General features: G+C 41.9%; 1 protein-coding gene across 1 annotated transcript; it reads left to right on the forward strand.

Annotated features, from left to right (window-relative positions):
• Positions 1-27,155, forward strand: LOC134358353 (dual oxidase maturation factor 1-like). Its single transcript, XM_063070481.1, has 8 exons — positions 1-153; positions 1,428-1,596; positions 7,734-7,791; positions 13,145-13,279; positions 15,766-15,979; positions 19,863-20,077; positions 21,627-21,805; positions 25,984-27,155. The coding sequence occupies exons 2-8, from the start codon at positions 1,450-1,452 to the stop codon at positions 26,002-26,004; spliced, it is 969 nt and encodes a 322-aa protein (XP_062926551.1). The 5' UTR covers positions 1-153; positions 1,428-1,449; the 3' UTR covers positions 26,005-27,155.
• The last annotated feature ends 574 nt before the right edge of the window (positions 27,156-27,729 follow it).

The raw sequence follows: 27,729 nt of genomic DNA on the forward strand, positions 1-27,729 counted from the left end.
CTCTCGCTGCCTTCGAGGGGAGGAACAATATTTGCATAATTCTAAAGGATAGGGGAACGAATGACTATAAAATAACTCCGAAATCGTGCGGCGAAGCTGCCAAAGAAAGCTACCTCTTGTTCATACTGAAAGCGTTTTCTCTGCTAAAGCGAGGTGAGTGCCTGTTTATGAACGTAGATATAACGAGAAAACGAAAAACTATTGTCTTGCACTCAGTAATACTGTATTTCACGAGGATCTTGTTTGGTAAAATGAAATGGATAATGTATATAAATAGTTTAATGATATTTTAAAGAGGCAAATGTCCCGAAGAGGTTCAACAAAAGAGTATAACGTGATGGAGAAATGAGTGTTATGCTGTTTGATTTTGAAGGTCTCGGGGCTTCTCGCTGCGCAGATTAACTGTGGAATGTCTGTGAGAATAGTTCTCGCGAAAATCAAGATTTAATAAAACACAGGTTTATACTAGCCACCCGCTCATTGAAAACGACGCGTTCTTAAATTGAATAAAAACAGGACTGGAGAATGTAGAGTGAATATTCGACAAGCTAGACAGCTTGAGTGAAGGAAGACAATCACAAATGAGGTAATCACACAAAGTGCTGCCTGGCCTGCTGAGTTCCTCCAGCATTTTGTGTGTGTTGAATGAAGGAAGAGCCTACTTTAATAATACTTGGGATTCGAGTGTCGATGGGAAAGCCAGCAATCATTACCGTGTCCCTTATAATCCCTCACGAAATTGATGGTGAGCAGACTTCTTGAGTCGCTGCCTGGTTTATCTTATAGTCGTATTTTACATATTTAACATCGACCGTTCTTTCATTTTGTATAGCTGTAACTGGAGATCCGCTGAACGCTACAGAGTAGAAAGTAAAACTTATGGGTCCCATTATCCATGGTCAGAAGCACAACGCTTTGTGAATAAATCATCTAATGTAATAAAACAGAAATGTTGCAGATGGCCAGTTTAACTCTGTCAAGATCAAACTGCATGAAGATTTACTTCTCCAAACATGTTATACTTCTTTGCTGAACTCCGGGACATTTGCCTCTTTAAAAATCCTGGAAACATTCTATAGGTCAGGCAGAGACGATGGAGACTTAATCTTTCTATCTCTCTCCCTCCAACGTATTTGCTAACTTTAAACTTATCCAGTCAAGAACCTGAGATGCAGTTTAACATCTATGCAGTTTGCCTAGGCATTTATTGAATTTACTCATTGAATTTGCACATGTGACCGCAATCAAACTGTTATTGCTCATGGCTGTTTACGCTACTGTCTTGTAACTTGTTTGCTGCTATTGTGTTGTCTGTTATGATGTCCTGTGTTTAATGCTTGGCTGCAAACCACAATCAATTCTGGTATGTTTCTCAGAACTTGCAATAAAGAGATTCTGATTCTCGTATTGATATCATTCATTTCCAGGCAACCACTCGAGACAGCAAAGATGACCTTTTATGATGGCCTTTACCCCTTCTATCCAATAGCACGGGCTCCAGTCGTGTTCAACACCATACAAATTGTGGTTATTATCATATTTTTAGTCTTCCTGCTAGCTTTTCTCATTGTACTTATCGGCATTCGTGGAACTGAAGTAAGTACTTCTATCGTTTGGCGTTTTATTCACTGTTTTAAAAAATAACTTGGGAATTATCAAGGAAGAGTTATTTAATCAAAGGCTTTAGATCAGAGGTTCCTGACCTTTTGTTTATGCCATGGACGCCTACTATTTAACCAAGGAGTCCGAGGACCCCAAGTTGGGAAACCTGAATTGGGTGGATTCTCAAATCTGGTCATTGCTTAAGGGAAGATTTATATGGATTTAATATTAAAGAAATAATGAAGAATTTGGATAAAAATAATACAAACCAACTGCTTCTTTAGGCAGAAATGTTTGTCATGAGTAGCATGAACCTCATTAAAAGAATCTGTGAGATGATAAAGTTAATTTTGAAAAGCAGTGAGATTATGGTCTGTAAGGGAAGTAGAGAAGATGTATTATGCAGAAAGAGTAATACGTTGAGACCAATGAATAGATATTTCATAGAGTTAAGATGGTTTGGACTGTTTCCTTCTATACTTGGATGCCATAATAAGACATAAGAACAGAATTAGGCCATTTGGCCCATCGACTCTGCCTCGCCATTTCATCATGGCTGATTTATTATCCTTCTGAACCGCATTCTCCTTGCTTCTCCCCATAACCTTTGATGCCCATTACAAATTAAGAACCTATCAAACTCCACTTCAAATATACTTGGTCTCTGCAGCCATCTGTGGCAATGAATTCCATCCGGCTAAAAAAATTCCTATGATCTCTGTTCTAAATGGACATCCTTTTATTCTGAGGTTGTGCCTTCTCCTAAACTCCCCCACTCTCGGAAACATACTCTCCATATCCACTCTGTCTATGCCTTTCAACATTCAATAGGATTCAATGAGATTCCCTTCCCTGCCCCCAGTTCTTCTAAATCCACTGAGTACAGCCCAGAATCATCAAACACTCCTCATATATTAACCCTTAAATTCCTGGGATCATTCTCCTGAACCTTCTCTGGACTTTCTCTCATAGCAGCACATCCTTTCTTAGATGTGGGATCCAAATCTGCTCATGATACTACAAGTCCAGTCTGACACTGCACAATGAATACCTCCGCACCAGATGAGTGAAGACTCAAATTTTATATCCTCAATGTTCTTATCAGGCGGACAACCAACTGTGGAACTATTTTAGATATCTCAACCCTTGACTCAGTCTGACCCAGACCCTGAGCTATTTCAAGGCAGGATGTGAATCTAATTCAAAGGACTTTGTTTCCTTTCATTTTTATAGTCAAAGTAAATTCATGATCAGAGTACTTGCATGTCACGATTTGATACTCTGAGATTCATTTTCTTGCAGGCATTTACAAGAAAATAAAGGAATACAGTAGACTTCATAAAAAAACTATACATAATTAATGAGTGACAAACAAACCCAATGTGCAAAAGAAGAGAAATTGTGCAAATGATGGGTGGATAGATAGATAATATTTTGAATGTAATTTATAGAGTCCTTGAAAGTGAGTCTATAGGTTGAGGTGCAAGTTCAGAGTTGAGGTGCGTGAAGTTTTTCCCGTTGGCTCAGGGGCCTGATGACTGTAGGATAATAGCTATTGCTGAACCTGCTGGGGTGGAACCTAGGGCTCCTATACCTCCTGCCCAATAGTAACACTGAGAAGAGAGCGTGGCCTGGATAGTGGGTGTCCTTGATGATGGATCCTGCTTTCTTGTGGCCTTTCTGCTGCCCTTGTAAATGTGCTCAACAGTGGGAAGCTTTTCCAAGTGGAACAAGAGACCTATTGCTGAAAATTTACCCAGTGGATTCCAGTTAATTAGGCCATTGCTTAATTAGGGCAGCTGCTTATTTGGGACAACACTTAAAGAACAAAAACAAATTGAGAAAATAGCTGGGATTCCCTACATTTATTTGGAACACTATGCCATTTAATTGGGGCAGGCAATGGCGGTCACGAGCACTTGTGTGGCCGTTTGACACTACACCATGCTTAGAGCGAACAGTTGTGTGTGCTTGTGTTATGTTGTCCATTTGGGCCAACGGACGCTAACTCAAAAAACAATAATTTTTGAACATTTTCTTTTTTTTATTTTGACTTAAAATTTTTTGCAACTCTTGCCAATAAAAGATTTGACATTAGCCAAAAGTATTACCCTACCGAACCAAAGCCATCCGCCTAATGCTACTTATCGCCCACTAGCAGAGATAACATAAATGCCGAAATCTACAATTGCATGCTTGATACATCAGCAAGGTAAACTGCGGGAATAATGTGTATCACGCAAGGGACAAGGGACAACAGAGAACATCCCAAAAATGAAATCATGAAATTAAGGATCCAGATGCTGAAGAGGCCCTTAGTCAATGGTTTTCCATTGTAACTGGACGAGGAGTGTGTGTGTGTGTACACCAATGTTGAAACACAAGTCAAAGGTCAGAGGAGCTAGCTAAGAAGCTGGATCACGAAGATTTCAAAGCAACAGATGGTTGGTTGTCTCGATGGACACACAGGCAGTACATTAAATTCAAGAAAGCACACAGTGAGAAAGGTAGTGCTGATACGTAAGTGCAGATGCAAGGAGATCTACAAAACCCCTCAATCCGCTTCAACAACTTTGTGCAGATAATATCTACAATGCCTGTGAAAGAGAGCTTTATTATTGTGTCACGTCAGATAGTTTCCTTTGTTACAAACATGCAACACTATCAAATTCAAAGAAAGCAAAGGATTGCATAGCTCTGTGTTGTTCAAATATGTCAAGCATCAAGCTGGATAAGTCTCCGGGACGGGATGAGATGTACCCCAGGCTACTGTGGGAGGCGAGAGAGAAGACTGCTGAGCCTCTGGTGATGATCTTTGCATCATCAATGGGGACAGGAAAGGTTTTGGAGGATTGGAAGGTTGCAGATGTTGTTCTCTTATTCAAGAAAGGGAGTAGAGATAGCCCAGGTAATTTTAGACCAGTGAGTCTTACTTCAGTGGTTGGTAAGTTGATAGAGAAGATCCTGAGAGGCAAGATTTATGTACATTTGGAGAAGCATAATATGATTAGGAATAGTCAGCATGGCTTTGTCAAAGGCAGGTTGTGCCTTATGAGCCTGATTGAATTTTTTAAAGATGTGACTAAACACATTAAAGGTTGAGCAGTAGATGTAGCGTATATGGATTTCAGCAAGGCATTTGATAAGGTACCCCATGCAAGGCTTATTGAAAAAGTAAGGAGGCATAGGATTCAAGGGGATATTGCTTTGTGGATCCAGAACTGGCTTGCCCACAGAAGGCAAAGAGTGGTTTTAGATGGGTCATATTCTGCATGGAGGTCTGTGACCAATGGTGTGCCTCAGGGATCTGTTCTGGGACCCCCGACTCTTTGTCATTCTTACAAATGACCTGGATGAGGAAGTGGAGGGAAGGGTTAGTAAATTTGATGATGACACAAAGGTTGGCTGTGTTGTGGACAGTGTGGACAGCTGTCAGAGGTTATAGGATGCAAAACTGGGCTGAGAAGTGGCAAATGGAGTACAACCCAGATAAGTGTGAGGTGGTTCATTTTGGTAGATCAAATATGATGGCAGAATACAGTATCAATGGTACGACTTTTGGCAGTGTGGATGATCAGAGGGATCTTGGGGTCCAAGTCCATAGGACACTCAAAGCTGCTGTGCAGGTTAACTCTGTGGTTAAGAAGGCATACGGTGCATTGACCTTCATCAATCGTGGGATTGAGTTTAGGAGCTGAGAGGTAATGTTGCAGCTATATAGGACCCTGGTCAGACCCCACTTGGAGTACTGTGCTCAGTTCTGGTCACCTCACTACAGGAAGGATGTGGAAACCATAGAAAAGGTGCAGAGGAGATTTACAAGGATGTTGTCTGGACTGGGGAGCATGCCTTATGAGAATAGGTTGAGTGAACTCAGCTTTTTCTCCTTGGAGCGATGGAGGATGAGAGGTGACCTGATGGAGGTGTACAAGATAATGAGAGGCATTGATCGTGTGAATAGTTGAGTCTTTTCCCCAGGGCTGAAATGGCTAGCACGAGAGGGCACAGTTTTAAGGTTCTTGGAAGTAGGTACAGAGGAGACGTCTGGGGTAAGTTTTTTACATAAAGAGTGGTGAGTGTGTGGAATGGGCTGCCAGTGACAGTGGTGGAGGCGGATACGATAGGGACTTTTAAGAGACACCTGGATAGGTACATGGAGCTTAGGAAAATAGAGGGCTATGGGAAACCTAGATAACTTCCAAAGTAATGACATGTTCAGCATAGCTTTGTGGGCCAAAGGGCCTGTATTGTGCTGTAGGTTTTCTATGTTTGTATGTCAGGAACTAATTTTAAAAATTGTTGGTTATTGGAAAAAGTGTTAAACATCAATGTTTTAAGGGGCTAAGAATGGATAATTTACCAATTGAGCACTATGCCAGCATTTACTAGATGATATTCCTCTGTCGGTACTCATTATGAACTAATATACAGCTTTATAGTAACGTAGTGATACTGGTAGTGTTCTAATTGGTTCTGTATTCACATCAATACATAATTTATTAATCAGTTAAACAGTAGTTTGTTTTTTTTAAAAATACCTTTTTTAACTATTTCCATGAAAATTCAGATAATTGGTGTAGTTGCTTAATGGAGCCAAACGTATTGGTCTTGATGTGTCCTAACTAACTGGAATCCACTGTAATTAATTTGAAATGCTATGAATGATTGTAGTCACAAAACTTTAATTGTGCCATTCCTCTAACTGAAATATTAAAAAAAATCTATTTATTTGAACATTATCTAACTTGAAGTAAAAGCCATTGATATGAGCAGCTTTCGTATACTACAACAACGTTAGAGTCAGTGTGATTGTCTGTAAGAGCTCCACTTCCTGATTTAGGTGGATGCAGACACTCTGCCCAAGACTCTTGGTGGCCACATGGTCTTTAACCTATGACTAGATTAATAGGGAACTGAGAACATACAAAGGATATATAACACATAGAACACAGGAGAATTAATTAGAGGTTTTTGGACTATGGGAAGAAACTGAAGAACCCGGAAGAAACCCATGCAGTTCACGGGGAAACGTACCAACTCCTTGCAGACAGTACCAGGATTGAGCTCTGAACTCCAGAATGCCTTGAGCTGTAATAGCATTGCGCCAATCGCTCTGCTACCTTGATGTTGATCTAGCGGTAGCTTTCTGCTAAATCAACACTACAAGTCCATTGCATCTGGTGGCCAGCTGCGTTTTATAGTATTTCTCATGTGGCCTATGCTATGTTTTCTATAACTTGAACGTATCTTCTGTCCACATTTTGAAGCACTTGGTTAAGTACATAGAGAGGTAGGGTTTGGAAGGATATGGGCCGAACACAGGAAATTAGGACTAGCTCAGTGGGCAATGTGGTTGGCATGAACTAGTTGGACCAAAGGGCCTGCATTTGTGCTATATTGCTCTATAACTCTTCTGCTCCTGTCCTCTGTGTATAAAGTCCAACAATCCTTTTGGCTTTTTGATTATTTTCCAATTCTATCCACGGTATTTCATTGATTGTATAGTACCTTAACAATCTTTGGACCTACCAATATGGTTGACTTTTTTACTGCTTCCTCAGTACTAGGGAAGTTTGGAATAGACCTTGTTTGACCTTTCTGAATCTTTTTTTTATTAACTTAAATTATATGAATAGAGGAGCAGAGTTGACGACATTACTGAACTTGTCTGATTCAAGATATTGGTCTAGCCCTGTTTTGTTCTGTTTCTTTTTGGGGTTTTTTCCTCCTTTTCTTTTGGGGGTTTTTCTTTGTTTATATTTTTTTTTCTTTTTTTATGACTAATTTCATTATGACTTTGGAAGTCTGTTACACCTATGTTACTTAAAATCCTTTTTTTATATGCTTATTAAAATTATTCTATCTCTTTGTATCAACTTTGTTACTGTGTTTATAATTTTGAAAATTAATACAAAGGTTTAAAAAGAAAAAAAGAATAAAGACCTTGTGTGATGGCATTGTAGTAACAAACATAAATTAATAAATAAATGTATCACTAAGATTTGTTTGACCAATCTACTGGTTTCCATGTACATTATAATTGATATATTGGTAAAGAACAGTCATTGTAACATCTGCATTCTTGGTTAGTGGATGGTATTTTGTGCTAAAACTCTGTGATCATTTTACAGAGACTTCATGGGCTTATGAAAGTAACTCTAAGTCTTTTTATTGGAGTTGTTATTGTCGGTGAGTATCAACTCTTGTTAACGTCATTCTACATTGATTGTGTAGCAATTCTTAAGACAAAAAATATGGGAGGCTGAGAGGTCTGTTGAAAGATAGGTACTTTATCATTCCCAAAGGAAATCACAGTGTCACAGTAGCATTACAAGTGCACAGATATACAAATATTAGAAGAAAAGAAAGAAATAAGTTACTTCAAACAGTCTAACAGGAGGGGAGTTATCACTTCTCCACTGCAGGTTGACTCATTAGAGCCTAACGGCCAAGGGCAAGAATAGCACTCTTTGGAGTAGCATAGATAAGGTTTAAGGTAGTGTCTTATAGGAGGGGAGAGCAATAGAGATGTTTAAGGAGGGAATTCCAGAGTAGTGACGTTGCAGCCGAAGGCAATGTTCTAGCATGCTCAACCTATCTTCTTAAAACATTGTTCTCCAATCCAGGCAGCATTTTGGTAATTCAGCTCTGCACCCTCTCTAAAGCTTTTGCATCCCTCCCCTAGTGAGGTGAACAGAACTGAACACAATACAATATGCCAAGTGTGGTCTAACTAGGGTTTTGTAGAGATGCAACGTCAGCAGCTGACATGACTCCATTACAGCTCATGGCTTTCCAGAATTCAGAATTCAATTCCAGCACCATCTGTAAGGAGTTCGTACATTTTCCTTGTTAGTGCATGGGGTTCCTCTGAGTGCTCCAGTTTCCTCCCACAGCCCAAAGGCGCATTGGATAGTAGGCTAATTAGTCATTGTAAATTGTCCTGTGATGAGGCTGGTGTTAAATAGGTGGTCCTTGGGCAGTGCGGCTCGTTGGACTGGAAGGGCCTCTTTCATGCTGTATTTCTAAATAAAGAAAGACAATGTGACCTCACAGCTCGTGGGATTGCCGAAATTGATTGGTATGCTGTTGCTTGCTATGAATGAATGAGGTTTGATTGGTTGTTTGTCATCTGAGTGCCTGCATGAGTTCACTAACCACACATTGGCACAGTAAGGCACACTGATGTTCTTTTCCTGCTGAAGAGAGTCCTCCCACAGTGCTGTGAAATTGCCAGAATTTAATCCCATTGATGATAAAAGGGCAGTGAGATGCTTCCTGGTCAGTATGGAGGTGAAGCTGGAGCAGTGGGCTTCTTGTCTTTTTCAGTGGTGGGGATCGCAAGTCTCAGTGGTGCGGGCAGCGTAACGATAGTGTCAGAGTCATAGAAACGTACAGAAACAGGCCCTTCAGCCCATCTAGTTCATGCTAAATGATTTAAATTGCCTACTCCCATTGACCTGCACTGGGATCATAGCTTTCCAAACCCCTGCCATCCATGTACCTATCCAAACTTCTCTCAAGTGTTGAAATCGAGCTCCCATGCACCACTTGCACTAGCAGCATGTTCCACACTCTCACAGCTCTGAGTGAAGAGGTTTCCCCTTATGTTCTCCTTAAACTTTTCACCTTTCATGCTTAACCCATGACCTTCTCAAATGCCTTGCTAAAGTCTATGTAGACAACGTTCATTGCCTTGCCTTCAGCAACTTTCCTGGTAACTTCCTCAAACAACTCTAAAATTGGTTAGGCATGACCTACCATGCATGAAGCCATGCTGAATATCCTCAATCAGTCCATGTCTATCTAAATATTCATATATCCAGTCCCTTAGAATATTTTCCAATAACTTTCCCACTACTGATATCAGGCTCACTGGCCTATAATTTTCTGGTTTATTTTTGGAGCCTTTCTTAAACAGTGATCTGCAGAGCTTTTTGAAGATGGAACTCCCTGTAATCACAGTGGAGAGAGTGAATATTTCAAGATTCAAGTTTATTTATCATATGTATATCAAAACATATAGTGAAATGTGTTGCTTGTGTTAAAAAAACCAAAACAAACAAACAAGCTCACCTCTGACATCTCCCCCATACTTTCCTCCAATCACCGTCAAGTTATGCCCTCTTGTATTAGCCATTTTAGTCCTGGGAAAAGTCTTTGGCTGTCCACTCTATCTATGCCCCTTATCTCGTACACCTCTATCAATTCATCTCATCCTCCTTTGACCGAAAGAGAAAATCCCTAGCTCGCTCAACCTATCTTCCTAAGACATGCTCTTTAATCCAGGCAGCATCCTGGAAAATCTCCTCTGCACCCTCACTAAACTTCCCACATCTTTTCTATAATGAGGTGACCAGAACTGAACACAGTATTCCAAGTGTGGTCTAACTAGGGTTTTATAAATATGCAACATTACCTCGCGGCTCATGGGGTTGTTGAAATTAACTAACTGATATGCTGTCACTTGCTGTGGAATAGAATGATGTTCTATTGATGATTTGTCATCTGTTCAAAGTATGGGTTCTCTAACCCCATATTGGTGCGGTGCTGTGTGTTGGGGTTCCCCTTCTGAAAGGGATCCAGGTTAACAGTGAGAGCAGCAGTCAGGTGGAGGTGGCGGGGGGAGGGAACTGGTGAAGAATTAACTCAGTATTTCTGTTTAGGCAAACCCAGGGCACAAGAAAATAGGAGCAGGAATAGCTCATTTGGACCATTGAGATGGCCCCGATCTGTCCCTGGGCCTTGTCCCTTTATCTGTGCCAATTCCCAATGTTCCTTAATTTCCTGACCTTCCAAAAGTGTACCTACGTCCTCTGGATATCACCAGTTACCTAGCCTCAACAACCTTCTGGAGTAAAGACTTAAAGGGATTCATCACAGGAACAGGGCTGTGAGAAAGGTTTCCTGTGCACGCCAGTTTTAAATGACATCTCCCCAACCTTGTAGCTATGTCCCCTCATTCAAGGTTCTCCCACTAATAGAAGCATAGCAGGAGAATGGGGTTGAGGGGGGGATAATAAATCAGCCATGATGGAATGGTACAGTAGACTTGCTGGGCTAATGGTCCTATGGTCTTATGTTTATTTCTCTCAGACCCAGGAATTACTGCACTTAAACAAGAAACATGGATAATATTAGGATTAACCTCTTGTCCATGTTAATTAACTGCAACAATTCATATATTTCTAAGGCAGAGGTTGCTAGATTACTGGCAGACAAGAGGTTATCGAGGGTGGATGGCAAAGCAGAGTTGAGATTATAGTCAGCCGTGATCTGTTGGAATGGTGGAGCAGGCTTGAGCACTGAATCCCCGGAAAAAATATATTTGTATGTTTTTCATTCATCGGATTCTCTTAGAACCAATGAATCTTCAGGCTGGGCTAGTGTCACGAGCACAAAGTGTATTCAGTCATACCAGATCTAAAATAAATTTTTAAAGTTTTTAAAAGATATTTGGATGAAAGGCTTAGAGGGATATAGGGCAGACATAGGCCAATTTACTTAGAGATTCAGCGCAGAACAGGCTCTTCTGGCCCAACACGCTGTACCACCCAGCAACCTACCTGTCTAATCACAGGACAACTTACAATGACTGAATTACCCATTAACCAGAATGGCTTCAGACTGTGGGAAGAAACTGGAGCTCCCGGAGGAATTACACGCGGTTCCTAGAGAGAACGTACAAATCTTACAGATGGCATCAGAATTGAACTCCGAACTTCAGGTTGTCCTGAACTGTAACGATGTCGCTCTAACTGCTACACTACTGCGGCACCCTGTGAGACCAGCTTAGATGGGCATCTTAGTTGGCATGTGAAAGGTGGGGCAACGGGCCTTTTTCTGTGCTGTATGACTCTATGCCTCCACTAACTTGCAACAAAAGAAAAGGAAACAGACTCGGTGGCTTCAAAGTTGAAACAAAAAGCGCAATGTGTTAGTCCAATTTCTTCAATACTGAAAGCCTCCACAATACATAAGTAGTTTTGCAGACTTTTTCAAGTGATGTAAATTGTTCAGCCCTGTTCCTGTAACGTTACAGCACACCACAGTAGCTAGACTCGAGGGGAAATTCAGCCTAAAAATAAAAACAATTATATAATATCTTAAAAGTGTACTTTATAAAAGGAAATTCACAATTTCAGGAGAAATGTGCCTCTGGGAAATCCCCAGCTTAATAATTAGGCACATCTCCTTTCCACAGTAAAAACACAGCAATATCACTCATATGGTGTGGAGTATTAGACAGGTATTACTGTATACAGTAACATGTGTTTCCAGGAGAGGGCAGCAGATAAACCCAGTGATCAGCTGCAGGCATCTGTGAAAATTAACTTCAAGTTTACCGAACTAACAACAAAAAATCCTTGCGCAAATGATAAAGGAACAGTTATTTTTACATAATGAATATGCAAGGATTAAGTATAAGCGGCCAGGCAAAATGTTATACTTTACACAACACTTTTACAGGTTGAATGAATGGGAATCACAGAGCACTACAGCACGTAAACAGGCCTTTCAGCCCATCTAATCTATGCCATACTACTAAACTGCCTAGTCCCATCAACCTGCACCCGAATCATATCCCTCCCTGCCACTCCCATCTACAGTATGCACAGAAATTTGGATAGCTACACAGTATGTACTTATCCAAATTTCTCCTAAATGTTCAAATTGAGCCTGCATCCATACTTGCACTGGCAACTCATTCCCACACTTTCACCACCCTCTGAGTGAAGAAGTTCCCCCTCATGTTCCCCGTAAGAATTTCACCTTTCACCCTTAACCCACGTTCTTTTCTCACCCAACCGCCATGTAAGAAGCCTGCTCGCATTTACCCTAACGATACCCCTCATAATTTTGTATACCCCTATCACATCTCCGCTGATTCTCCTACACTCTAGAGGCTAAGGCCCTAACCCACAGGGTGCCGCAGTAGGGTAGCAGTTAGAGCGACACTGTTGAATTCAGGTGCCTGAGAAATCTGGCAGGAAGGAAACTGCGACTTGATGTATTTCCAGCTAATGACAGAAAATCTCCGAGCATAATCATGATGACTTGGAAGTAAAATAGAGAAACACAAAATTACACTTTGGTTTAGATTAGAACCTCCTTGGCATGTTGGTCAGTTACGATCCAATGAAGCAGGACTACTGATGCCATCTCTCACAGCTATCATCAGACAGAAGGTACAGAAGCCTGAAATCCCACACCACCAAGTTCAAGAACAGCCACTTTCATTCCTGAACCAACGGGCAAAACCCTGATCGCTACAATGTCCGTTTTACACTAAAATGGACTTTCTTCTTTTTATTCTAATTGTGTCCTTTCCTGTAAAAATTGCACATAATTTATGTTAAATTTATGTTTTTCTTGTGTATACTGTTTATTTGATGCAATGTGCCTGTGATGCTGCTACAAGTAAGTTTTTCATTGCACCTGTGCACACATAGACTTGTGCATCTGACAATAAACTTGACTTTGAAGAATTTTTTTCATGAATGATGGGGGACTTCAATCATATCATTTATTTCTCTTGCAGTTGTTAATTTCACCACAAACTGGGAAAGAGGATTTGCCACAGTGAACACAACGTATAAATCATTCAGCAGAACGAATGTCAAGGCAGAAGTCGGGCTTCACGTTGGATTGTCAGGAGTAAATATAACCCTAAAAGGTAGGGCTTCTGTACCTCGTTGTCTGCCGAGCATGACTGTGATATTAGATCAGGAACCCAGGCTTGGCACAAAATTTTGATGGGTTTAATGAAAGTTGACAGAGAGAAACAGTTTCTATTAACCAATGGTGTGAAGACCGGGTGCTTTGGGTCAGTGCAGAGGTTTAAAGTGATTGGTAAAACTCAGAGGGGGGAGGCAGGTGAAAATTGATGCTCGGAGTGTTGGAGTTCAATTCTGACGCCTTCTGTAAGGAGTTCATATGTTCACCCGCTCCCACAGTCCAAAGATATACTGGTTAGTAGAATAATTGGTCCTGTGATTGGGCTAAGGTCAAATAGGTGGGCAGCTGAGTGGTGTGACTTGTTGGGCCAGAAGGGTCTGTTCTGGATTTTAAAATATTACCTAAACTCACTACCTGCGAGAGCGGTGGAAGAAGGTGATTAGGGCTTTCAGAAGTTTCATGCAAGCAAAGAATTCCATTGCACCCTGCTGTATATGACAATAAACTTCTCTGAAATCTGATAGGCATAAACAGGGCTGTGAGGAAAGAGCAAGGGAAAGAGAAAGCTGAAGTTGCTGAAAGGAAAGCTGGTGTGGATTTGGAGGGACAAACATCCTAATGCTATTCGACAACAATTCCAGAGCAAATTGCAAAAGTGAATTTAATAAATCTGACTATTTGTGTGCTGGGATTTGAAAAAAAATCAGATTGAGAATGAAAGATGTCAGATTAATGTAAAATTCTTCTGAGGGAATGGAATCTATCAACAAGACCTAACAAAGGAGTTCCAATGGCCAGCATTCTCAGTCTAAGCCAAGGAATAACAACTCTCACCTTTAACATTGAAAATTATCTCAAAGTGCTTTGCAAGAATGCTATCAATCAAATATGACAATAAGCTACTTATGACACCAAAAGTTTATCAAGTCTTAAGCAAGACCTTGGAAGAGTTGAGAAAGAGGGAAAGGTTTAGGGAGGGAGTTCAATTTCGGTGCCTGGCAGCCAAAGCTCCTGCTGCCAGTGGTAGAGTGATAAAGTTAAAAAAACATTCAAGGGCCCAAGGTTAGAGAGGCAGGGATAAGGCTGTAATTCTGGAGGAGGTTATGGAACAAGTGAAGGGTAAGACTATGGAATGTGTTGAAATCAAGAATCTTAAAAATCGTGACAGTTCATTAATAGAGTCAAGTGCCGGGGGGCAGCACATTAGGGCAGCAGCTGGTGCAGCTCTTTACACTGCCAGCTGTAAGATCGGGTTTCAATTCCTGCTGCTGTCTTTGAGGAGTTTGTACGTTCCCACTGTGACAGCAATCCAGTTTCCTTCCACATTCCAACGTTAGCTTAGGGTCAGGATTACTAAATTGTGGGCATACTATGCTGGCATCAGAAGTGTGGCGACACTTGCTGGCAAACCCCAGCACATCCCTAATATGGTGGTCATTGCCACAAGCAATGCATTTCACTGTATGTTTTGATGTTTCAATGTACATGTGACAAATAAAGCTAATCTTTAATCTGTCAGTGGAGACAGCACACATGAGTGAAATGCATGTGGTATGATGTAGGACGTGGCAGCAGAGATGGATGTAGCTAATTTAATGGTTTTTCAAACTGGATTTTAATTTTAGTTTGTTTAAATATAAGTGTTGAACTTACTAATAATTGGCTCAACGGCCAGGAGTTTTGCATTAATGACATACAAGCAGAGAGAAAATTTAAATACACTTTATTAAATAGAAGAGTTTGCATAATCACTCGGAATGTATAGAGAAGGATATGTACTCAGTCATCACCTTTCATCACTTTATTGGAAATCTCCTGTACCTAATAAAGTGGCCACTGAGTGTATGTTCATGGTCTTCTGCTGCTGTAGTCCATCCACTTCAAGGTTCAATATATTGTGCATTTCGAGATGCTTTTCTGCTCGCCACTGTTGTAATGCATGGTTATTTAAGTTAATGTCACTTCCATGCCAATTTAAACCAGTCTAGCCATTCTCCTCTGACCTCTATTATCAAGGCATTTTCTCCCACAGAACTGCCACTCACTGGATGTTTTGTTTTTGTTTTTCACACAATTCTCTGTAAACTCTAGAGACTGAAAACCCCAGGAGATCAACTGTTTTTGAGATACTCAAATCACCCCATCTGGCACCAACAATAATTCCACAGTCAGAGTCACCCAGATCACATTTCTTTGTCATTCTGATGTTTGATCTGAACAACATTTGAACAACTTGATCATGTCTGCGTGCTTTAACGCATCGAGTTGCTGCCATATGATTGGCCGATTAGATATTTGCATTAATGAGCAGGTATACATGTGTATCTAATAAAGTGGCCACTGAGTGTATTTAGGAATGACCAGTACTGTAGACAAACTCTTACTTGCTTCCATCACATTTCAGGGAAGTAATCTGTTCGTCATAAGGCTAAACCTCAAGGGAACAATGAGGTTATTCAATATCTCCTGATAATTTTCTTGCAGGGCTCCCTCAAAGCCAGCTGAATGAAACTATCAATTACAATGAAGAATTTTTGTGGATGAATGGAAAAAGCTATGAAAACGAGTATCGCAAGGGGCTGGAGAGGGGTCTTCCAGATCCAATCTTGTATGTGGCAGAAAAGTTCACTCCAAACAGCCCCTGTGGTGTTTACGCACAGTACAAGGTCTCTGGTACATATGCCTCAGCTACAATGTGGTAAGTTACACAACAAAGCAAAGAACACACACAAAATGCTGGAGGAAGTCAACAGGTCAAGCAGCAGCTAGGGAGGGGAATAAGTAGTTAACATTTCAGCTGAGACTCTTCATTAAGACTGAAAAGGAAGGGGAAAGAAACAAGAATAAGATGGGAGGGGGAAGAAATACATTCTGGCAGGTGATTGGTGAAACCAGATGAGAAGGAAAAGTCTTATCTATAACAGGGGTCCCCAACCTTTTTTGCACTGCAGACCAGTTTCATATCGACAATATTCTTGTGGACCAGCTGACCGGGGGGGGGTGGGGGGGCGGGTAGGGTTGCCAACGGACAAGAGTAGCAGTCAAATACATTATTTACCCAGGGAGACTACAATGACCATGAAGCCTTGCACAGGCACCAGTGTGCATTCGTGATTTGCGCATGCATGTACATGCCAATTTTTTCTATAAATCGTTTTTGGCAATTCTATATGGGGGTGGGGGTGTGGTGTTAATCACGACCGGAATATAGGTGATAAGTGGCTAATACACTCAATTTCGTTTCTAAAAGGGTTTATCTAATGAATTTAATATTAAACACACAGCGCATATTTTCCTTGCATGAATATAGTGATAAGTCAATTATCAGGGGAGGACAGGGGAGCTTGAAGTAAGTGTTGAACAAACTTCCAGTAGAAGTGGTAGAGGCAGGTTCAATATTATCATTTAAAGAAAAATTGGATAGGTATATGGACAGGAAAGGAATGGAAGGTTATGGGCTGAGTGCAGGTTGGTGGGACTAGGTGAGAGTAGCGTTCGGCACGGACTAGAAGGGCCGAGATCGCCTGTTTCCGTGCTGTAATTGTTATATGGTTATATAAGTCAATAGCATCATAACATTTTAAGTAACGTTTAAAATATAAAGTATAAGTAATATAAAATATACAATATATATTAATGACTTGGATGAGGGAATTAAATGCAGCATCTCCAAGTTTGCGGATGACACGAAGCTGGGTGGCAGTGTTAGTAGTGAGGAGGATGCTAAGAGGATGCAGGGTGACTTGGATAGGTTGGGTGAGTGGGCAAACTCATGGCAGATGCAATTTAATGTGGATAAATGTGAAGTTATCCACTTTGGTGGCAAAAATAGGAAAACAGATTATTATCTGAATGGTGGCCGATTAGGAAAAGGGGAGGTGCAACGAGACCTGGGTGTCATTATACACCAGTCATTGAAAGTGGGCATGCAGGTACAGCAGGCGGTGAAAAAGGCGAACGGTATGCTGGCATTTATAGCGAGAGGATTCGAGTACAGGAGCAGGGAGGTACTACTGCAGTTGTACAAGGCCTTGGTGAGACCACACCTGGAGTATTGTGTGCAGTTTTGGTCCCCTAATCTGAGGAAAGACATCTTTGCCATAGAGGGAGTACAAAGAAGGTTCACCAGATTGATTCCTGGGATGGCAGGTCTTTCATATGAAGAAAGACTGGATGAACTGGGCTTGTACTCGTTGGAATTTAGAAGATTGAGGGGGGATCTGATTGAAACGTATAAGATCCTAAAGGGATTGGACAGGCTAGATGCGGGAAGATTGTTCCCAATGTTGGGGAGGTCCAGAACGAGGGGTCACAGTTTGAGGATAGAGGGGAAGCCTTTTAGGACCGAGATTAGGAAAAACTTCTTCACACAGAGAGTGGTGAATCTGTGGAATTCTGTGCCACAGCAAACTGTTGAGGCCAGTTCATTGGCTATGTTTAAAAGGAAGTTAGATATGGCCCTTGTGGCTACAGGGGTCAGGGGGTATGGAGGGAAGGCTGGGTTCTGAGTTGGATGATCAGCCATGATCATAATAAATGGCGGTGCAGGCTCGAAGGGCCGAATGGCCTACTCCTGCACCTATTTTCTATGTTTCTATGTTTCTATGTTTGGATATTAAACACCAGCACACATTTTCCCCATATGAACATATAAAATCATTGCAACACACCAATATCACTGAATCAGTGGGAGCCCTGGTCTTGTTTCCCTGCAACAAGATGGTCCTATCGAGGGGTGATGGGAGACAGCGATACTCGAAGGGGGTTCCTTATGTCCAGTCTATTCCGCAATTTGGTTTTCGTTGCATTCATTGCAGAGATATGTTGGAAATGGAAGCAACGTTTTCAGTACTTTCCTGGCTATCTCAGGATATTTAGTCTTGACTTTGATCCAGAATGCCGGCAGGGATGTTATGTCAAACGTACTTTTCAGCCCATTGTCATTTGCAAGCTCGAGGAGTTGATCTTCCCGCGCTGACATGGATGACGCGCGGGTAATGACCTTGCATGCATAATGGCTCAACAGTGCGTGACAAGGAATAAGGAAAGGTGCAGCTGACTTCTATCGCCAAATCATATCATTTCCTCGTGGCCTGGTAGCGCATGCTTTGCGGCCCGGTGGTTGGGGACCACTGGTCTATAAGACTTGTGTTTATAACTGTGCCCGAAACCGGTGGTGGTGATTTTCAGTCTCCTTCCTATATGCTGACTCATAACCACCTTCAATTCAGCCAGCAACAGCATGTGGTTTGGAGCTGAAAGGTTCTGGCAAAATCCAAACTAGCATTGGCAAGGAGGACATGCATTTTCACATGGTAACAAGTAATATAGAATCATGGAGTCATTGTGTAACACAAAACAGAAATAGGCCCCTCCCTTACATTTTTATTCTGGCTTCGCCGTCCTTTCCAATCCTGATGAAGGAACTTGGTCCAAGACATCAACAGTTTAAACCCCTCCATAGATTCTGCCTGATTTGTTGAGTTCCTCTAGCACTTTGTGTGCACCTTGGGTCTAAATTAAGCAACAAATTATGGACAAACAATTACTAAGCACACAGGCCTAACCTACAGGAAAGATTTGGCCATTATCGGAAGATCAGAAACTTGGAATAAATGTGACAGAGCTGGAAGTGTTGTGAAGGGAGCCTATTGGCTGCGCATCACTTAATTGAATTCAATATGACTGTGAAGTTCACGGCGTTAAGTAACGATGAATCACCTTTAATAAGTAACTTTAGAAGCCTTGATTAAATATTTGAGGAAACAGTGAATCTAACCCTTACAATTGAAAGAGAAAAGGTTAGCTTTATTTGTTACATTGAAACAGTGAAATGTGCTATTTGCAGCACCTTTTGTGATGTGCAGGGAGCAGCCCACAAGCGTCACCATGCTTCTGGCGCCAACTTAGCATGCCCACAACTAATCTAACCCATATGTCTCTTAGGAATATGCAGAGTATGCAGAGGATGCCCACACAGTCACAGGGAGAGTGTACAAACTCCTTGCAGAGGGCAGTGCGAAATGAACCCGGATCGCTGGCTCTGTAAAAGTGTGGCACTAATCACTACTCTGCTGCACTTTATTGCTTTTTGGGTGCTGTGACCCTGGAGATTTGGAAGGGGCTCCTTAAAACCAAACTTTATTTTAAAGATTAGATTTGCTTATTTTGTCAATGTACATGAAAACATAGAAACAGATGTATCGTCTGCATGAACGGTCCAAACAGTTCGAGGATATGCTGTGTACAGCCCACAAGAGTTGCCAAGCTTCCACACCAAGAAAGCACGTCCACAACTTACTCACCCTAACCCTCATGTTTTTTTTGGAATGTGGGAGGAAACGGAAACATCCAGAGGAAACCAACATGGTCACCAGTAAAACATACAGACTCCCTACTAGCAGGAGCAGAAAGTGAAGCCCATCTTCCAGTCATTGGCACTGTAAAGCATTGTGCCAGCTGCTGCACTATACTACCATGCCATGCTTAACCCCTTTGTTCCAAGTTGTACAAAAGAAAGATGTATGTCATTAAGTTAATTATTAAAGGTGTAAATTTCTTTTATTTCTCTTCCTTCCCAGGGTTGCCCTTGTTGCTTGGATGCTGGCCAATATCCTGCTGTGGATCAATGTCCTTTTATATGGAGCCTATATGACACTGGTATCTGGTTTCTTCATGATATTTTCAGTCATCTCCTTTGGCACAACAAGGAAGGCACCACTCTGTGCTATTCAGTTTGACCAAGTGAAGCTGGAAAGTGCTCTTGGCCCATCCTTTTGGCTGTCATTGGCAACAGGTGAGCACCAACCCAGCTGATGGGTGCATTTAAAGCAGAGGTTCTTGATTAGTAAGAGTATCAAAGAAGGGGAAAGAAGCCAGAATAAAAAAGAAGGGGAGAGAGGAAGAAATACAAGCTGGCAGGTGATAGAAGGGATGGAGGAGGGAGGTGGGTGAGGGAGTGGGAGGATGAAGTAAAAAGATAGGTGATAGGTGGAAAAGCTAAAGGGCTGAACAAGAAGGAATCTGATAGGAGAAGAGTGTGGACCATGGGAGCAAGGGAAGGAAGAGAGGAAAGCTTTCATTTTTGTTGCCAGAATAACTGGAAGTGCTAGAAAACTGCCACTGGGTGAGGCAGCCGTTGTGATGAAGACCAGTGATAATGAACAATTAAAATAATGGAATCAGTTGAGGGAGAGTGGGTGAGAGTTACTAAAAAATAAAAGATATGCCAGGAGAAGGTCCACATGGGAGACAATTAACAAGAAAGAAGAAAATACTGAAACTGGAAATGTGAGATAACAAGGCTGACTGTCAACAAATGTGGAATTCAGCGTTTATTCTTGCACCGAACCACGTACACAACCTTGCCTCAAGATAATTTTTCAAGGAAAACCAGTTTCTGAGCTATTTTAACAAAGAACTGGGTGGGGCAGGCCAGAGTGAGGTAGCAAATTCTTCTCCATGGGTAGTAAAGCAACACGCACAAAATGCTGAAGGAACTTGGCAGGTCAGACAGCATCTATGGAGGGGAATACAGTCAACATTTCAAGCTTCAGAACTGAACAGGAAGGGGAAGAAGCCAGAATAAGGAGGGGAGAGGGGGAGCAGTGCAAGCTGGCAAGTGATAGGTGAAAACGGGTGAGGGAGAAGGTGAATTGCTGGGCAGAGGAGAAAGGGGGGATGAGGGGGGGAATGAAGTAAGAAGCTTTAAGGTGATAAGTGGAGGAGCTAAATTGCTAAAGAAGGAAGATTCTAATAGGAGAGGACAGTGCAATGTGGAATAAAGGGAAGGAGGAAGGACATCAGTGGGATGTGACAGACAAGTAAGGAGAAGAGAAGGGCTGAGGGAGTGACCAGAAAGGAAGGTAGCAAAAAAGAGAAGTGGGCATGGGAGAATAAATACCAGAAGTTAGAGAAATTGATATTCTTTGCATTGGGTTGTAGGCTACCCGGACAGAATATGAGGTGTTGCTTCTCCAGCCTTAGTTTGGCCTTATTGTAGCAGTGGAGGAGGCCATGGACAGACCTCTCAGTATGGGAATAGGATGGCCAATTGAAATGGGAGAGCCAATGTTGGTAAAGTATTTGTTTGGGCCTGGAAAGCTTTCACCCTGAGCCTGCCTAATGGCCAGCCAATCAGGATTGGGGAAATGATGGGTCCTGGCCGTTGGTAACCAAGACCGGACATGAGGTTGGTTCATGTCTGATGTTAAAGAAAAACCCACCACCACAAGATTCTCTGCAGCAGAGAGAGAATTAATCAATGTTTTGTGAAACCTTTATACAGAATTACAGAAATTTGAAAAGTTTAAAGCAGTTTATCTCTTCTCTTTCTATTATCACAGCATTGTTGACTTTACTCATTGGAACAACCATCATTGTGCTGAGCTTCTTTGCTCCAAAGATCTTGAGCAGAGTATTTCAAATAAATGATGATAACAACGATGAAGACGTAATGATGGATCATTATTATAATAACAGCTACCAGGAGGAAAACAAGCCTACCAATGGTGTACAACTGAAAGTGAGTACTAGACCATACACTTTTCTGAGATCTCCATGCTACGCTTGCATCATAGCAGTGGACTTCAGTTGGAGTTTTCTCCCTAAACCTCTGAGCCCCCCCCCCACTCTCAGTCTTGATGAGGAGCCCTGTCCCAAAATATGAACTCTCCATTTCCCTCTATTGATGTTACCTGACCCGCTGAATTCCTCCAGCATTTTATGTGTGTGAGTTGCTCCAGCACAAGCAGAATCTCTTGTGCCCCCCCTCCTTTAAGATGCTCCCCTGTAACTTACTTGTAACCAAGGTCCTCGTCATTCATCCCTCAGCAGGCGGCAATCAGCGCGAAAGGTCGTTCATTGGTGACACAGCGTGAGGTTTAAAAAGAGCTCAGGAACTTTTCAGCTTTCTTTCTTGACGGGCGGCAATTAGTGCGGAGCCAATAAAAAGAAAAGGTGTAAGCAGAGCGGCTGTTGTTGGAGTGAGGCATTGTTAGAGTGGTCCGGCTTTGGCTCAACAGGCTTAGGCAAGAACAGGCTTGCACAAGCACAGGTGAAGCTTTTAAGTAAGTAAGAAAGTTTCTAGTAACTTTCTTTTCTGCTAGTACATAGCTAGTGCACTGAGGATGGATCCGGAGGCAGTGGTATGTTCCCTGAGTGTGATGTGGGAAATTTGGGACACCGCCAGTCTCCCCGATAACTACATCTGCAGAAAGAGCATTGAGCTGCAGCTCCTTAGAAACCGTGTTAAGGACCTGGAACTGCAGCTTGATGACCCTTTGGATCATATAGGAGAATAAGGGGATCGTAGCTAGGAGCTACGGAGACATAGTCACCCCTAAGTTGCAGGAGGCAGGTACCTGGGTGACTGTCAGGAGAGAGAAAGGGAATAAGCAGCGTAGAGTACCCCTGTAGCCATTCCCCCTCAATACTAGGGGGAATGACCTGCCATGGGGAGGCCACAGTGACCAGTTCTCTGGCACTGAGTTTGGTTCTGTGGGCTCAGAAGGGAAGGTGAGGGGAGAAGAAGAGGAGTACAGTTGTGACAGGGGATCCATAATTATAGGAGCAGAAAGCAGTTTGTGTGGATGTGAAAGAGACCTACGGATGATATGTTGTCCTGCAGGAGCTAGGGTCAAGGATATCTTGGATTGGATCCATGGCGTTCTAAAGTGGAAGGATGAACAGCCAGAAGTCTTGGTATATATTGGTACCAACAACATAGGTGGGAAAAGGGAGGAGGTCCTGAAGAGAGAATATAGGGATGATGAAATTCATGTCTTTGTGGCCAAGTTTCCGTAATTTACCAAGATGGGCGGAAGGGCAGGCAGTGTTGAGGAAACAGGGCGCCTGCAGAAGTACTTTGACAGATCGGGATAATGGGTAAATAAGTGGCAGGTGGAATATAATGTAAGGAAGTGCATGGTCACACACTTTAGCAGAAGGAATAAAGTTGCGGACTATTCTGTAAATGGGGAGGAAGTTCAAAAATCAGAGTTGCGGAGGGACTTGGAAGTCCTCATGCAGGATTCCCAAAGGTGAATTTGCAGGTTGAGTCATTAGTAAGGAAGGCAATGCAATGTTAACATTAATTTCAAGAGGACTAGAATACAAAAGCAAGGATGTAATTCTGAGGCATTATAAGATCGCACTTGAAGTATTGTGAGCAGTTTTGGGTCCCTCATCTGAGAAAGGATGTGCTGGCATTGCAGAGAGTCCAGAGGATGATCCAAGAATGAAAGGGTTAACATATGAATAGCATTTGATAGCATGGGCCTGTACTTGCTGGAGTTTAGAAGAATGGGAGGGGAGGGAATCTAATTGAAACCCATTGAATACTGAAAGTTCTGGATTGAGTGCACATGGAGAGGATGTTTCCAATAGTGGCACAGTCTAGGACCAGAGAGCACAGCCTCAGAATTGAGGGACGTCGAGATGAGGAACAACTTTGTTAGCCAGAGGGTGGTGATTTACCACAGATGGCTGTATAGACCAAGTCATTGGGTATATTTAAGGAGGAGTTTGTTTAGTTCTTGATTAGTCACAGGGAGAAGACAGCAGAATGGGGTTGAGAGGGATAATAAATCTGTCATGATGGAATGGTGGAGCAGGCATGATGGGCCGAATACTAATTTCTACTCTTGGGCGGTATCCTGATATCACTTTATGTAGCCATATTAGAATGGTCATGTGATGTGCCTTGACACATCCAAAGTGCTGTTAAAATACAAGTTGTTAAGAGTTTAACCCGGGAGTTACAAGAGACTACCGATGCTGGAATCTGGAGCAGCAAACAATCTGCTAGAGGAAGTCAGTGCGACAAGTAGTATCTGCAGAGGAAAAGGAATTGTCAACATTTTAGACCATTAAAAAGAGGAGTCCCTTCTGCCATTCAATCATTTGATTTTGGATCCAAATCTTTGCATCATAACCCAAAATGTCCATAATTCCTTCCCTCCCACAGATGCTGCTCAACCCTTTGAGTTCTTTTAGTCGATTGTTCTCCAACAACTTAACAGGACTGTTTTCTAAGTGACATACAGAGTCAAATATGGACTCATTAGAGTATATGTGTACTGCACTTTGGCCACACCACTTGTGGCAACAAATGACAGTTTTTCTTTATCAAGTTTTTCAAAGATAATCTTTCAGGACTTGTGCGTTGCTGGCAAACCTACTAATTGTACCCATGGTAATACCCTTGAGATGAACAGTATTGGGTCGATCATCTTCACTGCAATCCTTCTGGTGAAGTTGCTCCCACAGTTTTGCTAGATGGGAAATTCCAGGACTTAGATCATAGAAACATAGAAGACCTACAGCACAATACAGGCCCTTCGGCCCACAAAGCTGTGCCGAACGTGTCCTTACCTCAGAAATTACATAGGCTAACCCATAGCCCTCTATTTTTCTAAGCTCTGTGTACCTATCCAGGAGTCTCTTTTAAAAAAAAACCCTATCGTTTCCGCCTCCACCACTGTCGCCGGCAGCCCATTCCACGCACTCACCACTCACTGTGTTAATAAAAAAAAAAGCAACTTACACCTGACATCTCCTCTATACCTACAGTACTTCCAAGCACCTTAAAACTATGCCCTCTCGTGCTAGCCATTTCAGCCCTGGGAAAAGCCTCTGACTATCCACACGATCAATGCCTCTCATCATCTTGTACACCTCTATCAGGTCACCTCTCATCCTCCATCACTCCAAGGAGAAAAGGCTGAGTTCACTCAACCTATTCTCATAAGGCATGCTCCCCAATCCAGGCAACACTCCTTGTAAATCTCCTCTGCACCCTTTCTATGGTTTCCACGTCGAATGGAATGGCAATATATTTTCTTGTTGGAATGGTGTGTGACTTGGAAGGGAGCCTATGTGTGGTGGTGGTCCCATCTGTCTCTGCCCTTGTCCTTGGCGACTGAGGTCACAGGTTTGGGAGCTGTGTTGGTATCTGCAGTTGTGAGGACTCTGCAGTCAGAGTGCCACTGGTGGGAGGAATAAAGGTTTAATAAGGCCGATGGAATGTCAATCAAACAGACTAACTTGCCCTCCAGAGAGTGTCAACATTCTTGGGCATTGCTGGAGCTACCTGCATCCAGGCAAGCAGAGAACAATCCAGCGCACTCCTGACATGCCTTGTTGATTAAAGAAAGGCTTGGGGTTTTCAGGAGGTTAAATCTCTCAGACCAATGGAGAAATAAATGGAATAACACCAAATCCAGGTTGCTTTCCAAATTACACACCCAAGTCTGAACACAACTCAGAAAGGTGTTCCCAGCCTTTTTTGTGCTATGACCAATACTATTGAGCTGGGGGTCTGTGGACCCCAGAGTTGGGAACCCCTCCTTTGATAGGAAGTTCCACTTAATTCTCTCTAACCGCACAGACTGGATGGGGCAAGAATCTAATTTGCCATAGCCTTCTCAAAATGAACAAGAATGGGAAAAGATAATAATGAACTTGTCAGTCGTGATTATAGCTCCAGTGTTAATACACACAGAATAAAAACCTCAATCCCAACAAACAGTGATCCTTTCATACGAACCTAATAACATGCTTTGGGAAATTAATGTTCTAAAGTTTAAAGCAATTGTTTGCTTCATTTCAACAACCATTATAAACAATTTCCAAAACTTTTCTCTGCTAATCTTTCAAACATTACACATGACTTACTCACGTTTTTGTGTTCTTTGTTTTCAGAGTATGGAAGGTGTTGTATAATCAGCTGAAGAATGATTCCATGTCTCCAATATGTATCTACTTGATATCTACTTACTACTTGGACTTTAATCCACATCTGTGCAAAAACTGAAATTTCAGATGTTAGGCGGAAGGAGAGAAACACTAATAGTTTTAAACTTATTTCTAATTTACTATAAGGTTAAAAACAATTGCAGCCTCTGCAAGGTGAATGTTGAGTGTTAAATCAACATCAAATTGAGGTATAAATGAACTTTACACTACTCAAACCTCATGAGTTAAATATTACAAGAGTGATTCCGGGAGTGGAATGGTTAATGTGAGGAACATTTAAGGAGTTTAGAAGAATGAATGGGGATCTCAGCAAATATTGAAAGACCTAGATAGGGTGGATGTGGAGAGGATGTTTCCTATAGTGGGGGGAGTCTAGGACCAGAGGGCCACAGCCTCGGAATAGAAGGATATCCCTATAGAATCTATTGAGATGAGGAGGAATTTATTTAGCTAGAGGGCAGTGAAACTGTGAAATTCATTGGCACAGACACTGAAGGCCAAGTCATCAAGTATGTTTAAAGTAGATGTTGATAGGTTCTTGTTTAGTGAAGGGGTCAAAGGTTACAGGGCAAAGACAGGATGAGTGTGGTTGAGAGAGATAATAAATCAGCCATAATGGAATGGTGGGGCAGACTCGATGGGCCAAATGGCATAATTTTGCCCTTATGTCTTATGGTCTATGGTCTTGTACCTGTAGAATGTGAAAGGTGTCACTATTGTCAAATGATTGAACAGGCAAGTGTAAGTGACAGGCAGATGCAAAGTACCTGGAAATATTTCTCAATTGTTACCAGTGTGGAAGGATTTGCTTTGCAATTTAGTGGCTTCAGTGGATGCAGAGACATTCAGTGGTCACATTCATCTCTGGCACAAGTTTCCTTTTTTTGTTTCTTAGGACATAATGGATTCACATAAACATTTTTACAATCATTGAATTTGTGTGTGCAAAATGAAGAATAATACATTTCATTCCTTTCCCTGAGCTGTCAATAGATTTAAACATTGTTCTTTGTAAATGTACAAATCATGTTAAGAATGTTTATTTTTAAAATTTTGTATTTGTTTAAAAAGTAAGTAAAGTACCATTGCTACACTCCCAGTGAGACATCAAGTATTTAAATACCTTGGCAAGTGAGATTTCTCTTCTCAAGAAGAAGGCATTAGTAACATATTCTATAATCTATGGACACAAGCTGCAAATGCTGAAATTTGGAGCAAAAATCAGATTGCTGGAGGAACTCAGTGGGTCAGGCAGAGTAGACATTTCTGAATGAGACCCTGAGAAAGTGGAGTCTCAACCTGAAACCTCGCCTATCCCTCTGCCTCCATAGATTCTGCCTGACTCACTAGGTTTCTCCAGCATTTATTTCTTGTTACTGGAATTGCTTTATAATTATGACGTAGTGAGTTCCAGTGAAAACTTTCACACTCAGAACAATGGAAAACTCAGCAGTTCTGGCAGCATCTATGGAAAAGAGTAGACAGTTGACATTTCAGGCCAAGATCTTTCTGCAGGACTGAGAAGGAAGAGGAAAGACGCCAGAAGAAAGGTGGAGGAGATGGAAAGAGGCTAGGTGGAAGGTGATAGGTGAAGCCAGGTGGGTGATGGGAAAGGACAAGGACTGCAGAAGAAGGAATCTGATGGGAGAAAAGAGTGGACAATAGGAGAAAGGGAAGGAGGAGGGGACCCAG

This window comes from Mobula hypostoma, chromosome 18, assembly GCF_963921235.1.
Source record: "Mobula hypostoma chromosome 18, sMobHyp1.1, whole genome shotgun sequence".
NCBI classification, from domain to species: Eukaryota; Metazoa; Chordata; class Chondrichthyes; order Myliobatiformes; family Myliobatidae; genus Mobula; species Mobula hypostoma.

What these genes read in the sequence shown, in the direction of transcription:
- LOC134358353 (XM_063070481.1), top strand. Translation starts at nt 1,450, where the DNA reads ATGACCTTTTATGATGGCCTTTACCCCTTCTATCCAATAGCACGGGCT. An exon ending in TATTGGAGTTGTTATTGTCG is followed by an intron (nt 7,792 to 13,144) that starts GTGAGTATCAAC and finishes TTTCTCTTGCAG; the next exon opens with TTGTTAATTTCACCACAAAC. An exon ending in TTGGCTGTCATTGGCAACAG is followed by an intron (nt 20,078 to 21,626) that starts GTGAGCACCAAC and finishes CTATTATCACAG; the next exon opens with CATTGTTGACTTTACTCATT.